This window comes from Littorina saxatilis, linkage group LG2 (assembly GCF_037325665.1).
Source record: "Littorina saxatilis isolate snail1 linkage group LG2, US_GU_Lsax_2.0, whole genome shotgun sequence".
NCBI classification, from domain to species: Eukaryota; Metazoa; Mollusca; class Gastropoda; order Littorinimorpha; family Littorinidae; genus Littorina; species Littorina saxatilis.
In genome coordinates, this window is record NC_090246.1 from 26,204,552 (window position 1) to 26,219,924 (window position 15,373).

The 15,373-nt window shown below is 39.4% G+C and overlaps 1 protein-coding gene across 1 annotated transcript; it reads left to right on the forward strand.

Annotated features, from left to right (window-relative positions):
• The first annotated feature begins 692 nt into the window (after nt 1–692).
• Nucleotides 693–15,355, forward strand: LOC138958601 (methionine aminopeptidase 1-like). The gene is made up of 13 exons (XM_070329802.1): nt 693–851; nt 2,333–2,384; nt 2,776–2,858; nt 5,450–5,510; nt 6,706–6,797; nt 7,108–7,191; nt 7,640–7,707; nt 8,027–8,097; nt 8,667–8,798; nt 9,212–9,317; nt 11,292–11,329; nt 12,094–12,159; nt 12,730–15,355. The coding sequence occupies exons 1-13, from the start codon at nt 726–728 to the stop codon at nt 12,894–12,896; spliced, it is 1,146 nt and encodes a 381-aa protein (XP_070185903.1). The 5' UTR covers nt 693–725; the 3' UTR covers nt 12,897–15,355.
• The last annotated feature ends 18 nt before the right edge of the window (nt 15,356–15,373 follow it).

The following is a 15,373-nucleotide window of genomic DNA, read 5'->3' on the forward strand; positions in this document are numbered from 1 at the left end:
GGCCGTGTCAATCAAACGAGATTGTGTCTACTCTAATCGATCACCGACCGTATTTGCCACTATCAGTTCCCAGACTTGGCATGCCAACATGAGATAAAGTAGAGGAGAAATAAATCTTATACATGTGAAACTAGTACCAAAATGCACAGCTTGGACTGGTTTGAGGCTGTAGTGTGTACAGTGTGTGTTTTCACTGTTCCGGTAGAATAGATCTACACGCAGTTCGACGCTACAAGTACAACTTGTACTGATTTTCCAACATTTAACGAGAGAAAAATCTGAAGAAACAATCCTCACCTGCTCTCTTCCTTGGGAAATTTGAACATCCTGAAGCCGTTGGCATGTGCGTTTGAGCAATTGATGGCCGAACACCATGCCCCACTGCGTTTTCGCGTTGGCGCGGCTATGCTTGTGCAGCACGATATCACTACTGCTGTGGAAAGAGAAAGTAGATTGTTCCATGTTTCCGCGTGGTGGCGCCACTGGGCTTCCGGTCTCACTTTTCAGCACCGTACTACATAATTTTACTACAAATGCTGTGGACTGTCCAACACGTATTTTTTAAATAACTGCAAAATGAGATCATTCACCAACGAGCTTCGTTTTCTAGCTTTTTATTCTCTTTTTTTCTAACTTATTTTTTTTTGCATTTATTTGGTAGCGTTGTAAGCGGCTCTCAAGGGGCCGCTACTCTTGAGTCATAGAATCCATCTTTGGAAGCAAATATGGCGACAATAGAGGATACCACTACCAGCCGAGTTTGTGAGACTCCTGGTTGTGACAGGGAAGCAAAGCTTCAGTGTCCTACCTGCATAAAGCTGGGCATTCAGGGCTCATTCTTTTGCTCACAGGTAAGTGGACGGTTAATTTCTGTCGTTTTCTCTAATCTCAGTTTTTGAACGAAATCCGCATCCGATCTACTTGCGTTACTTTTACTAAATTACTGTGGTGGTGGTGGTTCATTCGAATATTTGTGCCTATTTATAATTCAGATGATGGCAGAAAGTGGCATGTTCGCGTGCGTCTCACAAATGACATTACCAGTGTGTTTTGCAATTCAAGGGAAGATTTTTTTCTTGCTTAGTTATATTCTTACTTGTAAGTGTTTTGTCAGCCCGTGGCTGGAGAACCGATGAGTCGGTTATAAATGTACTAGGGACCCGGGTTATAGAGCAGTTGTATTTACTCCTGAAACCCGTTTATTCACATGCTTTGTTGATCTCGCATAAACTCCACACTGACTGTCCCTTCCCAGGCACTGTTGATCGAGAGTTGGTACTTGTCTTTACCCACATTGGATCTATCTTTCTTATTCATTCAGAATTTTTTTAAATTTTAACTTAGAAATTTACTTCATCGCAAAATCCTTTCCTTCTGTCAGTGTCATTCAAAGGTCATAACCATTTGGTTCACGTCTTCGAAGGATAAAACCTATCAAATTTCACCACAAATTTACCTTCACTTGAACAAGAAAATGATATGCTTTTCTGCCTCAAATAAGTGTATCGCTTTGGGGGATAGTCAGTGAGAAATTTATGCTAGATCAACAAGGCTGGCAAGTAACAGGTCTCAAGAGTAAACACAGCTCGCTACACCGGCAAGTCGGTTGCAGAACCCCAGGCTCGGGAACTGCATGGCACTCTCAAGAAACTCTCAAAACAAATTTTTTTTTTTTTACTGAGAACCATGACAAGCCGTCCATGAAGATATTTTGAAAATTAAATGCAAAGTACTTTGTTATGTCAGTTTCAGAGAAATTGTTCTAATTCAACTGTTTAACAACTCTGTTAGTAAACAAAAATGTGCATAAACATTCGTCAGTGTGAACAATTTTCTTGGCAGGTTTGTATGGATGGCCTTTGGTGTTGGTTATATCTGCAAGTCTTAAAAGTCTCAATCATATCTCGTTCCTCATGCCCTTCTAATTTCCGAACTTATCCAAATGGAATAGAAGAGCACACGAACTGAAGAAGTCGGGAGTGTACATTGATACGTGGTGTCATTTCTGTAGGGAAAACCATTCTCCAGGTTCAGTGTCACATGAGACATCACATTTGCTGAAGAGCTATTTGTGCATTTTGGTAACCGTATGATATGGTACAGCATGTCGTGTGTTTGCAGAAGATTAAAAAAAGAAATAAAGTCAGTTTTCACATCCATTTTGGTCAGGGTTTTTATTTGATTTTAAATTTAATTTTTGTTTGATTTTTTTGTCACTGTGTCTGTGTATGATTAAATTTCTGTAATTCAACCTTTTTTTACTGTCTCACATTCAACTTTCAAGTGTATGACAAAATATAATTTTACAAACATATTTGCATTGTTGTTCTAGGCCTGCTTCAAAGATTCATGGAATAACCACAAGCAGGTTCACAAGAAGGCCAGTGAGTAGCTGTTTACCAATCGGCAATCATTTTATGGATTGTAAATTTATAAAAGAAGCTGCGTGTTTAAAGACTCCAATGTTTTCCATTTTTGTAGACATTTGTCTGTGTATCACTGTATGTCTTGCATTTCTTTCTTCTCTTTGAGTTTAATATGAATGTTGTGTCCTTTTTCTATACATACTTGTACAAATTACAATGGAAGGCAAAACATCAAGAAGTTGTTATATATTTATCTGTGTGTACTGTGGTTTTTTTTGGTTTTTTTCAAATTTCACACGCATGAAATTTGAAAATGCCAGTGTCTAAAAAGAAAGTGTTTTAAAAAGTTTGGATCTGCTTGATGATGATGATGATGACGATGATGATGATGGTCATCTTGTCTTTGCAGAGGAAGTAAATGGGGAGTCAAAGAATGGCTACAACCCGTGGCCTGGTTTCCGTTACACTGGAGCTCTACGAGGATTCCCTGTGGTATGAAGTTGTTCTTTGTTTAACTTCTGTAAGATGCAAGTTGGTAATTTAGTGCGTGTCTGTGTGTGTGTTGTTTTTGGGTTTTTTCAAGGAAGGTACAAATTTATGACATTTATATACTAATATAGTGAAGTTTTACTTGGAGGTGAAAATGTCAAACTGACTTTGAATGATTTGGTTTAAACACAATTTTATTCAAAATACATAACATGAAACAATTGACAAAAATGCAGCTAGGACACGAACTCAAGCAGATGCTTATTTGACGTGACCATAACAATGCTAAGTTACACAAGTTTTCATGATGGTGGACAACACAATTATTAACCAGAAGAACAAAATTTAGGAGGGGGGTATGGGGAACTTAATCAAAACAGGAGGATTTACAGAGAGAAAAAAATTAAAAAAATTAATCAAATAAAGAAAAAAATAAGGTGAGACTATGAATGAAGCGTGTGGGACGAGAACATCGATGCTAAGACATGCAACAGTGCTTCATTTTGTTTTAGAGCATGAGAGGTCAAATGACCCCTGACCACTGAAAATGAGGGGTCAATTTCATATGGCATGGGCCAACACCACCGAAAAGAAAATACACCACAAAACAACAAAAAAGCAGGAAAAATAACAATTTAAATTATTCACAGACCTATGAAATTGACCCCTCATTTTCAGTGAGACGTTAACTTTGGCGGTTCATACTCAACGAAACTGAAAGCGCGCCATACGGGAGATAATCGAGCAGCAACAACAAAACAAAACAAAATTTGGGGGGGGGGGGGGGGGTGTATAAGAGACTGAGAGAGTCGCTCCAAACAGTGGCAACAGGAAATTTGAGTAATCTCAAAGTCGGAGAATCTGTCTCCAAAATCGGAAGACAAACAGAAAAGATGTGATGTCAAACCCATGTCATGTGCACTGCACACCCTCACCCATTTTCCCCTTCTCCCACGGGTTCAGTAAAAACAGTAAAAATATATTCCTTCGTCAGACGCACTGACAGCTACAGGAAGCTTGAAAGTGAGTTTGGTCTGTACAAGTCCACTGACTCCAGCTTTGACTTCAGCTTCTTCACAGGAGGAGGCGGCATGGCGAAATTGTTCGTTAGATCAACGTGACGTCATGCTCAGTTTTTGAAACACAAGCGGAAATGAAAGACGCTTTCTGATTGGTTCCTCTCTGCAAAGCCAATGAATCAAATTCACTGACACACTTGTGATTCAGTGACTCACTTGTTTAATCTCAAGTCGGCGACCTCCGATCGCTAGCGTGGAGAAATCGGCGACGTAAATGGAAAAAAAAAAATGTTTTTAAATGTGTGCCCGACGGGCGCATAGCACGGCTTCGCCGTGCGTCATTTTGAAAAATGACGCGTGAATGGCGCGGGCGCCCCGGCAAAATGAAGCACTGATGCAATAAGTAAGTTCAGATAAATGTACATTTTCATGGAGAGGGCAGCATAGTTCGTTACGAATGTATGGAAGAAAACAACCACACACACACACACAAAAGAGAACAGCAAAACAAAAACAAAAACTCAATGATAATTATTACTTATGTTAAATATGTAATTGATGCAACAACACTGAGAGGCGGGTTTACGTTCTCCTGCACACAAACATACACAATACCAGTACGTGGGCTAATCCTTCAAGTTAGTCAACCAGATTCAGCAATAAAGGATTGGACCGACTCAAAAATCAATGTATTTATGCAAAATGAATGTTGCTCGCTGCCTCTTAATAATGTTTCCACGTGTCTAAAATTGGCAGGCAGTGAGTTAATTGTGGACATACGAGCATTTTCAAACAACGTGCAGTATAACAAGTAATGTTCAGCTGTTTCGTTCCGGTTACCGCACACACACTGTGGGTTATCTTTTAAATGGCGTTTGCATAAGTCGGAATTAAGGTTACTCATGTTTAAACGCATTCTGCTGTGTTGTATTTCTACCTGTTTTTTTCCAAAATAATAATAAACTGGCACATAATGATGAGGACTTTGTAAATAATGCTTAAACTCGCTAATTCAGTTTGTGGTTTTTAACCACATCAGGCAGATCATTCCATAAAATTGTAGTCGAAGGATGTTCGGAAGATTTCTGTCCTGTGAGCTGGTACAAATCTTTCAAGTGGTTGTCTTCTGTGAAAAGGATTTAAGGATGAAACTAGTGGTGGCAAAAGGTCAACTAAATATAGGTGACATTTACCATGAACCATTTTATGATATAAAATCAATTTATGTTGTCTTCGGCGTTCCTTTAGACTACAATGAATGATTTGTGTCTGTTGAGGCACAAAACCAATTTTGCATAGAAATATTGCTAAAATGCATACAGCACATGATAAATTATGCAATATTTATGCAAAAATGTGCAATGTGTGTAACCCATGTTAGTAACAACACGACCATAAACCTTCGCACCAAACTTGTTTGGTTGGAGCTTTCTTGTCAGGGAATGTTATTGAAAGGGGAAGTATTGTTTGCAGATATGAATAGATATCCTTCTACTTCTATTCTAGGAATGTTATTGAAAAGTGTATGGATGGATGTAATAGTCATACTAAAACTAACAATGGATTTTTTTTCAGACTCCTAAGAGAAGTGTTCCGGACAACATCCTTCGTCCAGACTATGCTGAACACCCAGAGGGTAAGTGCAGAGGAAACAAGAGGCGAAGCCATCAAGGCTCACGTAAGAAATCGACAAACAGTAACACACACACACACACACACACACAGGGCCGGACCCAGGCTGGGGTTCCAGGGGTTCCGGAACCCCACCCCTGGAAAAAGCATGTACCTTGCTTTGACTTTTACTAGTTTTAGCACCAAAACAATGCTGCTCTTAACCCTCAAAACAAGGCCCAGAATGCACCAGATTGCACAGATTTTAACCGTTTTTCAAAAATTTTCCGGGGGAGTATGCCCCCCGACCCCCCTAGTTCACGCGCCTGCTGCCCCCCCATAAAAAGAAGGAACCCCCCCCCTTACAACTCATTTGGTCCGGCCCTGCACACACACACACACACACACACACACACACACACACACACACACACACACACACACACACATACACATACACACACACACACACACACACAGAAAGAGCATAGGTGAAACTGTGCAAGAAAGCGAGACACTAGATCTAGATCTGTCTGTCTGCATGTAACCTACTTACAGGGAGTAACTAGTCTCGGCCCGCTCAAAATAATAATGACCGAGACTTTCAGTACTTCCTTCGCGTGACGTCTAACCCTCTTACGTCATAATGTGACGTCAATGTAATGTGACGTTTTCAAATGTTAGAGTTTCTACCACAGACATACACACGCACAAACACAAACACACACGCACGCACAGACAGACAAAGTTACGATCGCATAGGCTACACTTACGTGAGCCAAAAAGGCAATGATCGGCTCCATAAAACTGAGAAATAGCTCCAGTTAAAAAAAGCTGTGCATTGTACAAAAGAGTCCACAGTTCAAGCTACGCTATCATCATTCAAGTCTGTTATTTTAAGGATTCAGCTATCATGTTTTTGATTCAACTCTTTTATTTTAAATGCATATGGTTGACGCTGTTGGCTCAAACCCAAATTAAATGCATGATGTTATTATTAGGGCAAAAATCGGATGGATTTTCACTGTTACTCCAAAATGCATTGTGAAACATTGTCATAGTATTAGAGCACACACTCTTTCACTGTTTTTAGCCCAAAACTCAGGGACATTTTTATCAGGTTTTTGACTGCATAACTAAACTATAGTGCCCTGTCAATGTTTGTATACAGAAACTAGTAGTAGTAGTTGAGAAAAATAATGTATCAATTTTGTATGCAGGTGTACCTACCTCAGAGCGTCAGCTGAGGGGTTCCACCAACATCAAACAGCTGGATGATGAAGAACAAGAAGGCATGCGTGTTATATGCAAAGTATGAAACAGCTAAGTTTTTTTTCTCGAATATGTCATTAAACTCAAACAATTTTTTATCCTGCATCATTTATTTAGCTAGTAATAAAGTTTTTCAGTGCAGAAATAATTGCAATAGATGTTAACAAAACACATGACATTGTGCAAGTATCACTTTGAATTCTGGTTCTTGATAGCTCAGCTGTCTGGGGTTTTAATCAATGTATGGACGGATGTAGCAAAACCTGCTGGTTAATCAAACATATTTTTAGATAGAAAATTCCCTTTTTCTTATGCCATCTTTGAATGAACTCAATATTGTTCGTTTGCAGCTGTCTAGGGAGATTCTTGATGTTGGGGCAGAAGCTGTGGCTATTGGTGTTACCACAGATGAGATTGACAGACTTGTACATGAGGTAAGGCTTATTTTCCCCCTCCTAACCCCCCCCCCCCCCGGCCCCCTTCCCTCACGGTCCCCTCTGTTTTAATTTATTCATGACGTCCCCTCTGTTTCAATTTTATTTCATGCAGTTCCTGTATTTCTGTGGGTATTTCTATGTATATTGGTTGTGTATCTGTCACACTTTCTACTTGTGCTGTGCAGTGATATGTTATTGTTAGCTGAGAGAGAGGTAAAACATACACCACAGCCAGCAGGCATTATATTTGTTATTTCTCAATTAACTGTGTGTATTGTATTTGAAAGGAGTGTATCCATATATACAAATGTGTCCACATACCACGACAATTACCAATGGCTTTTATGCTACAAGGTGAATTGAATTCTCATTCTCATTGCTCTTCTAAAATATTCTACAAAATGTCCTCTAGATTTCTTAAAAAAGTCTTTGATGTGTGTTTCAGGCAACAATAGACAGAGAATGCTACCCTTCTCCTCTCAACTACTACTGCTTTCCTAAGTCCTGCTGCACGTAAGTCAGAACATTTATAAATCGATGAATGACACACACAAATGTGCATGTGGGCCCGCACACACACACATCCATAATTATGCACATACACACACATTTTCTCCTGGAGTGAAAATGATCATACTAGAATGTAGTTGCAGTTTAAGAAATTGATAAAATTGACTTTTTCTGTTGACACATTTTTTTTCATTGTAAGTGTAACTTGGTGGTGTTTTTTCTGGTAAAACCCAAGTAAAATATGGTTTTGTCCTCTTGATTTTGTAACATGTGTGCATCTTATGAGCATCAAAGTGTATGGACCCTATCTATTGATTTGCAGATCAATCAATGAAGTGATTTGCCATGGGATTCCTGACATGAGGCCCCTAGAAAAAGGAGATATTGTAAACAGTGAGTAATTGAAAATCTTGCACTACTTTATTTTATACCTTGCTTCAGGCCTTACAGATAATACAATAGAAGACTGTTGCTATCCTTAGGTAAAAGCATGCAGTAGACAGTCTTTCTACCTTTCTTTCTAGTCTGTTTTTCTGCATCATATCTTTTCTTCTTTATCATTTTCTTGTAAATGACTTGAGAGCTTTTCCATGCAGTGTGTAACACCTTCCCAGTAAATCTGACCATGAACAACACATAGGACCGCCATTCTGGTTCTATTATTACTGGATCAGAACTGCATTTCGTTTGATGTAACGTTAGTCTGGCATTGCACATATATATGTAAACTAAACATGTAGCAAGGGTGCCTGTGACTATGTCTGAAGCCAGAATTTTTTTAATTTGATGTGCATTACAGTAGGCAGAGTGTGTGAAGAAAATAAAGGTCTGAAGGGGAAGGGGGGGGGGGGAGGGGGGTCTGGGGGAGAGTAATCATCATCTTATGCGTGGTAGCAGTGTCTCCAACAACTTTCAGGCAGAGTTTTTATACCCACTATCACTTTGGTATGGTTGTTTTGCAGTTGACATCTCGGCCTACCATCGAGGTTTCCATGGTGACTTGAATGAGACATTATTTGTTGGAGAAGTGGATGATGCAAGCAAAGAACTAGTGAAAACAACCCATGAGTGCCTCAGCCTGGCCATTGATGAAGGTGTGTAGATTTTTCTTCTTCTAGTTCTTCTTCTGTGTGTCAGCGTCAGCATCTGTGTGTACTTGATCAATTCTGATATTTGAAGTTACATGTACATCATTGTTTGTCATGAGCTTTTAGATGTAAAACCATCCCCATCCTCTCTGCAGATTTAACCTTGCTAAAGACTAATTTCATTCACACATTGTTATGTCAGCATGCATCAGAAAAGGAAGCTTCTCACAAAACGCTTGAGATATCTCCAGCTAGGATACACCCCAAATGACATGCCCCTTAAGGCAATAAACCATATGCATACCTTAAACCATGCTAACGTGAGAAGTGATTCTGTAACTGATTATGCCACCTTAACAAGATCTGTTAATGGTTGTTTGTGAATGTTGACTGTTTACACTTTTTTTTAACATTGACAGTGAAACCCGGAGTGCGATACAGGGAGATGGGAAACATCATCCAGAAACACGCCCAGGCGCATGGCTACTCTGTGGTCCGGAGTTACTGTGGTCATGGCATTCACCAGTATGTCAGATTTATTTTGTTTTTGTACATTCTTTTTTTACTTGCATCTGTTGCAAACAATACGTACAGTGGAACCCCCCCTTTGAAGACTATCCCTCCCCCTAAGACCCCCCCCCCCCCCCTCCTTTAAAAACCTTGCTTTCTCAGATTTTCTGTTCCTAAACCTGTGTAAATATAACTCCATTTTAAAACTATCTCCTTTTTGAAACTCAGAATTTTTCTCAGATTTTCTGTTCCTAAACCTGTGTAAATATACAGCAGTCCCTGCAATGTACGGCCCCCGGCGTGAGCGGACACCTGACATGTACGAACACATTTGCTCGGCACGGAGTGTTTTCCTTCTATATTTGCCCCCCCTTAAACGGACACCTGCAAAACGTGGACACGGACACTCATTTTCGGTCCCAACTGCAGGTCATACCTCCAATGTACGGACAGACCATCGTCAAATTTTCACCACAACAAAATCGTTAACAGAGCTGACAGCAGTCCGGCTCTTGGTACAAAGATCACTGGCGTGATGACAGTCACTGATAACTTGAGTGCACGTGTACCCATCAGGAGGGGGGGTAGTTTTGGTCAGGAGTGGAGTACATGCGAAGATGCCAACATGAAACTGCACTGTGCTCTTTATTCTTGTCTGTTGAACATAAACAACAGAAACCACAGTCGATGAAGGTCCTGAGCGAAAGAGAGTGAAAAACCGGCCACAGTTCTCAGCATCGTGTGTCTGTTTGTAACCTCTTTCATTGACAAGATACTCTTGTTTCCCCTCAGCCTTGACCAGTGAGTCGGTTGCCTAATCTGTGAACCCTTCAGTTGTCTTGCTTTGTCAAAAGTTACGACACAGTCAACTGGTTTTGCTCTGTGTGAACAGTGCAGCTGGCCTCTCTGGCCACAGCCTTAAACGGTACATGGCTGGAGGGAGTGAGAGAGGGGGTGGGGGGTGGAGGGGTAGCTGACTAAACTCTGTGGGGTGTCCGGTGTCACTGCATGTCAGCAGGAAGAGCATTGGAGAGAAATAGAGAGGTGTACTCTTCCACACAATTTGCAAGCATCAGTTGTCACAGCTTGGGGTAGGCATTAGTGAGGGAGAGTGGGAGCTGTGTTATGTACAGTGTATTTCCGACTGAAGAGTGAAAAGTCACTGCCATGCCACATGATCGGCATGCAGTCAATAAAGCCAGAAAAGAAGAAAATAAATTACATGATTATGACATGCAGCTCTATCTGCTGCTCTTTATTCAAACTGGTTTTCAAGCTTATTCTTGCAAAGCATCTGCACACGCTCCTCTGTGCTGTGTTTGTGTGGCTGCTTTCGAATGTCAGTGCATGGTGAGTGTGTTCACTGCCTTGAGGATTTATTTTATCTCTTCTTTTCAACACTTTGCTTACAAATCATTTTTACAGAACGTTTGAAGAAGTATTAGGAGTTTATTGTTATTGTTTAGTAGCCACAAGAAGTGATTAGCATAGACTCAATCCTGTTGTTTGTGTGTCTCTGTGTGAGTGTATGGGGGAGGGGGTGGTGTGGTCACCCCTCCCGTGACCGGACACCTGCAATGTACGGACAGTTTTGCTATGGCCCAAGGGTGTCCGTTCATGAGAGGGGCTGCTGTAACTCCTTTTTAAAACTCAGAATTTTGGAGGTCCTAAAAAGGGGTTTCCGTGTACATGTGGTGTTGGGCTCTGTCCAGCTTGTAGTTTCTCTCTTTACTCAACCATGTGTCTAAAATAGCCTTTGCCGTCATACTGCAACAGAAACTTTGACAGGGGTAACTTACTCCCGGGGCTGTGTTATTTCACCTTGTTACAGCAAAAATGTATGGACACAGTGGTAATTTAATTTTACTTTATGCGTTGCTTTCTGTGTAAAAAAAAAAATGGCTTGGTATGAGCGAAGGGCTGAAAATATGAGATGGTGCGGATCTGCGAGTTCAGGTCATATGCCATGAAGTCTGTTCTCTTTTGCAGACTTTTCCATACTGCTCCAAGTGTGCCTCATTATGGAAGTAAGTGTGTATTTATATCAGACTTTCTTTCCTGTTCTTTTTCCCTATTTTTCCTTTCCTCTTTTGTAAACAGCAAAGGATAAGATAATTTTTAATTCACATTTAGTATTAGGGGTTGTTTAACGTGAATCTGAAAACCTTAGTTCTTTCACAGTCTTTGGACAACTTCATTGTTCTCATGTATGTGGATGGTAGTCATTCATGAGTGGGTGGGTGGAGGGGATGGGCTAGTTCTAACTATGCATTAGATTATAAAATTGTATTCTGTGTAGATCCTTCCACCAGCATCTTAGACCACTCTTTGTACTTTTTATTTTAATAGATGATTGTCATTTGTTTTACCTCATGTCTGCCCTGTGTGTGATGGTGTGATCGTGACTGCTGTAGTGTGGGCGTGTGTGTGTTGGTGTGTATGTCAGTGAATGTGTGTGTGTCAGTGTGTGTGTGGGTGTGCGTGTGTGCGTGATTTTACCAACACTACGCTAAATTCCTTGTGCTTTAAATGTTTTTTTAATGTCACTTGGCTCAATAAATACTGTATTCTGTATTCTGTATTCTGTACAGTGTGTTAATTATTATAATAGTATAGTGAATGATAATTGTACAAAAATCTATTATCACTGTTTGTTTCAAGGCTTCGCAGAAAGATTGATAAGACTGTGTTTGCCTATCATACCTTTATTTTTTCTTCAAGGTAAAAGATGAAGTTGACATGAATGATGATTTTACATTTTTGGTGAACTTGATTGCTTTTTTGTTTTCAGAGAATAAAGCTATTGGAGTGATGAAGCCTGGCCATAGCTTCACAATAGAACCCATGATTTCTGAAGGTGTGGAAACAGTTTTGTACTTGCAATTAGCTGTTTGTAGAAGTCAACCACAGAAGAACAGTTAAAAGCAATACGTTTGCTTGGCGTTTTCTTTATAGTATTTTCTAACAACTGCAAAAATTAGTTGCCTTTATATTGCAACAAGCCAAAGTAAGCAGAAGGATGCAGATTATGTGGTATGTGTAGCTATAAAATGTGTCAATCAAATCTCAACTGGGAATGGGAAGTCCGACTAGCTGACAATTTAGTTTCTGTAGTTCTCAGATTTCTATGAGTAGAATAACCAAAGACCACAGGTTAACATCATCAATCTTAAAAGGAAGTTGCAGGAATTAAAGGTAACAAAGACAAAAGTGAGCTGCAGATGCTTAGTCTGTTTGTGGGAGAACACAAGATTTTATTCAGCTTTGCTTTAAACTATTTGAAACTTGTAAACGAAAACCCAGACTTTTCCTGAAAATCTCAATTTTTCTTGACTCTTTCAGCTACAACACGTCATTATTTTGTTCGTTTGCAGACACATGTATGAGTGTGAAGAACTTTGATCAATTAATATGGGTTTTTTAACAGGGACATGGCGAGATGAGATGTGGCCCGACAACTGGACGGCAGTGACTCAGGATGGCAAACGTTCCGCTCAGTTCGAGCACACACTTCTGGTGACCGACACTGGCTGCGAGGTTCTGACTCGGCGCCGAACCAACAACGGACAGCCTTTTTTTATGGACTCTAAATGATTATTGGCATTGGTTAATCAGTGTCCCTCCTTTCTTCCATCTCTGTTTTTTTAAATATTTTTTTACCTTTTGTATTTCATCTTCCTCTTACCAAATGTTAGTTTCTGTGTAAATGGTAATGGATTTCAGATCTTTGACACATCCTCCTTTTTTTTTTTTTTTAACCCTTGATAACGAATAGTAAATATATAGAAAAAATATGTAACGATATTTTTTTTCAATTCCTGATGCAGGTTTTTTTAAGGAGTATTCCTCACCATACCCTTACATTAACATTAAATTACATTAACTTAAATTGATAGTGCTATACTTCCAAGTTTTTGTTATCAGTAATTGTTTCCCCATAGGTGTAATTGAATTTGAACAGCTAGGTCCATTGACAACTTTTACCTTTTTTCAAACCTCTCTCTGTTCATGTTTTACCGGAGAAGCTTAACCGTGTCTTTAAAGCTCTTTTCACATGTTTCTCTTTGTATGCAGTTAAAAGGTTATCTTTTTATTGTTGAAAGTATTGTGGTTGGTTTCATATATGATTGAGTTTTAGTGCTTACAGTATGATTTGATCAGCATGTAAATCGCATGTGTAATATTATTACATGTAATGATTATGCTGTAAATGTAACATATGTAAATAATACATAATCTCAACTTGTTTCAGGGAATGCAGTTTAAACCGGACTGAGATTTTTCATTTTTGAAAATCAGAATCTCATTGTCTGTAAGTTAATTCTGATTGCGCTCAATGATACAGCAGACCTGTTTACCCTTACGATTTTGGCGTAATTTATTACGATTTTCTGCAAAAAATACGCCATTCCGCTATCCGTGTCAAGACTACGATTTTCATAAATAAAAAAAATGTAATTTAATTTTTTTTTTTATCAATTCACATGTTTGGCATTGTTTTTTTCAATGGCAAAATGGGGTGAAAAAGCACAGGACTGACCAGAGATCATGTCTGTCTGATAAGACGCTGGAGAGCCTTATTCAAGTGGTGAAGTCTCGCCCTCACTCATTCGGCAAGCGCAAGTACTTTAGAGAAGCACTTGACACACTGAAAAAGGCCTACTACGAGCAAAAGAAAAAGAATCAGTGATGCATGTGCTTTTGATGTGATCTTCTTTGAAATTATGATGACTACAAAAACTGACTGATGTGTTTTGTTTGTGAATGATGGATATATGTGCATGATTGCGTTTCGCAGACACAGTTGTCATGTGCGTTGTCATTGGCGACGAATGCTGGATGATTACTATTTTTGTGCCAGGATTACTATTTTTGGGGCTGAGCATTACTCCAAAACACTTATGGGGGTAAACAGGTCTGATTACAGTTTTAACTTTTCAAATCAGTACCACAGATTTTTGACTTCTGTCTATTCGGGTCAGGGCGAGTTAGAATATCAAAGACAAAAGAGATGTTAAAAATTAGTTGAGTAACTTCACCTTCATTTTCCTGTTTTAAAGGAATTGTGTATGAGGGTGCCAAATCTAGCAGAATAGTCATGTTCATCCAATTGTGCAAGCATAGACAGAAGTACCAAAGTTGTGAGTCACTTTATTTTGCCACAAGTTTCTGAGAAGAAAAGTTTTGCACAAGCTGCTGACATTTTTTTCACCGACTGTGTTCGGTATTAGGTCATTTTGCCTGAAAATGTATTGGTTTGACTGCTTCCATCATCCATCTTTGAGGTGCTTTCATTGTGAAAGCTGAAATCAAATGCCTCGTTATCTTACTTTTTGTAAAAAATCAATGACCAGTAGTGGAATGAAATGTCCCCATTGTATTTAGAACTGGTAATAAAGACAGACATAGTCTAATGTCTGACTTTTTCAATAGTTTTCACATTGAGCTGATAGCTGAGCATCTCACTTTTCATCTCAGCTAAAAATAGACTTTCTATGTACAAATTGGATAAAAATGTTCACCTTCTTAAGCTGAAGACCAAAGGACAAGTCACATTTGCACTGAAGCATGTTTATTGACTTGTGACATGAGGGAATTGGTTTTGGACACTACATCATTGAGCCATAATAAACCTACAAGCTTAGTGATGGTGCATTCTGGAACAAGGGGATTCGCCAAACTTGTTTTTGACAACAACAACAAAAGGACTAAAAGTGGTCAATACAGACAAGTGGTGGAGGTGGAGAGGTGAATTATATAGAGAAAAGAAGATTTGTCTGGGATCCTTTGGGCTGGTCGTTATTAGCAGGTAGTCGTTATCAAGAGGTGGTCTGTGGGAGGACCAATCAGAGAGAAGGGAAAAGAGCCCTGTATAAATGAAATAAGTCATATTGACTGCTCATCCATTCGTACATCTCCAGGTCATTGTGAAACCAAGTGTGTCCAGAAGGTACTGTCTTTTCTTTCATGCATTTTTCCTTGTCTGTTAACCTGGAGAATATTACTAACAACGGTTATTCACTGTAATTAAAGAGCATTGCACCTTTTAAAAACCTGAAGTCAGTGTCTTT

Coding starts and splice junctions, on each gene's coding strand:
- LOC138958601 (XM_070329802.1), top strand. CDS start 726: ATGGCGACAATAGAGGATACCACTACCAGCCGAGTTTGTGAGACTCCT. Junction 2,385..2,775: donor GCAGGTTCACAAGAAGGCCA/GTGAGTAGCTGT, acceptor TTGTCTTTGCAG/AGGAAGTAAATGGGGAGTCA. Junction 11,330..12,093: donor AAGTGTGCCTCATTATGGAA/GTAAGTGTGTAT, acceptor TTTTGTTTTCAG/AGAATAAAGCTATTGGAGTG.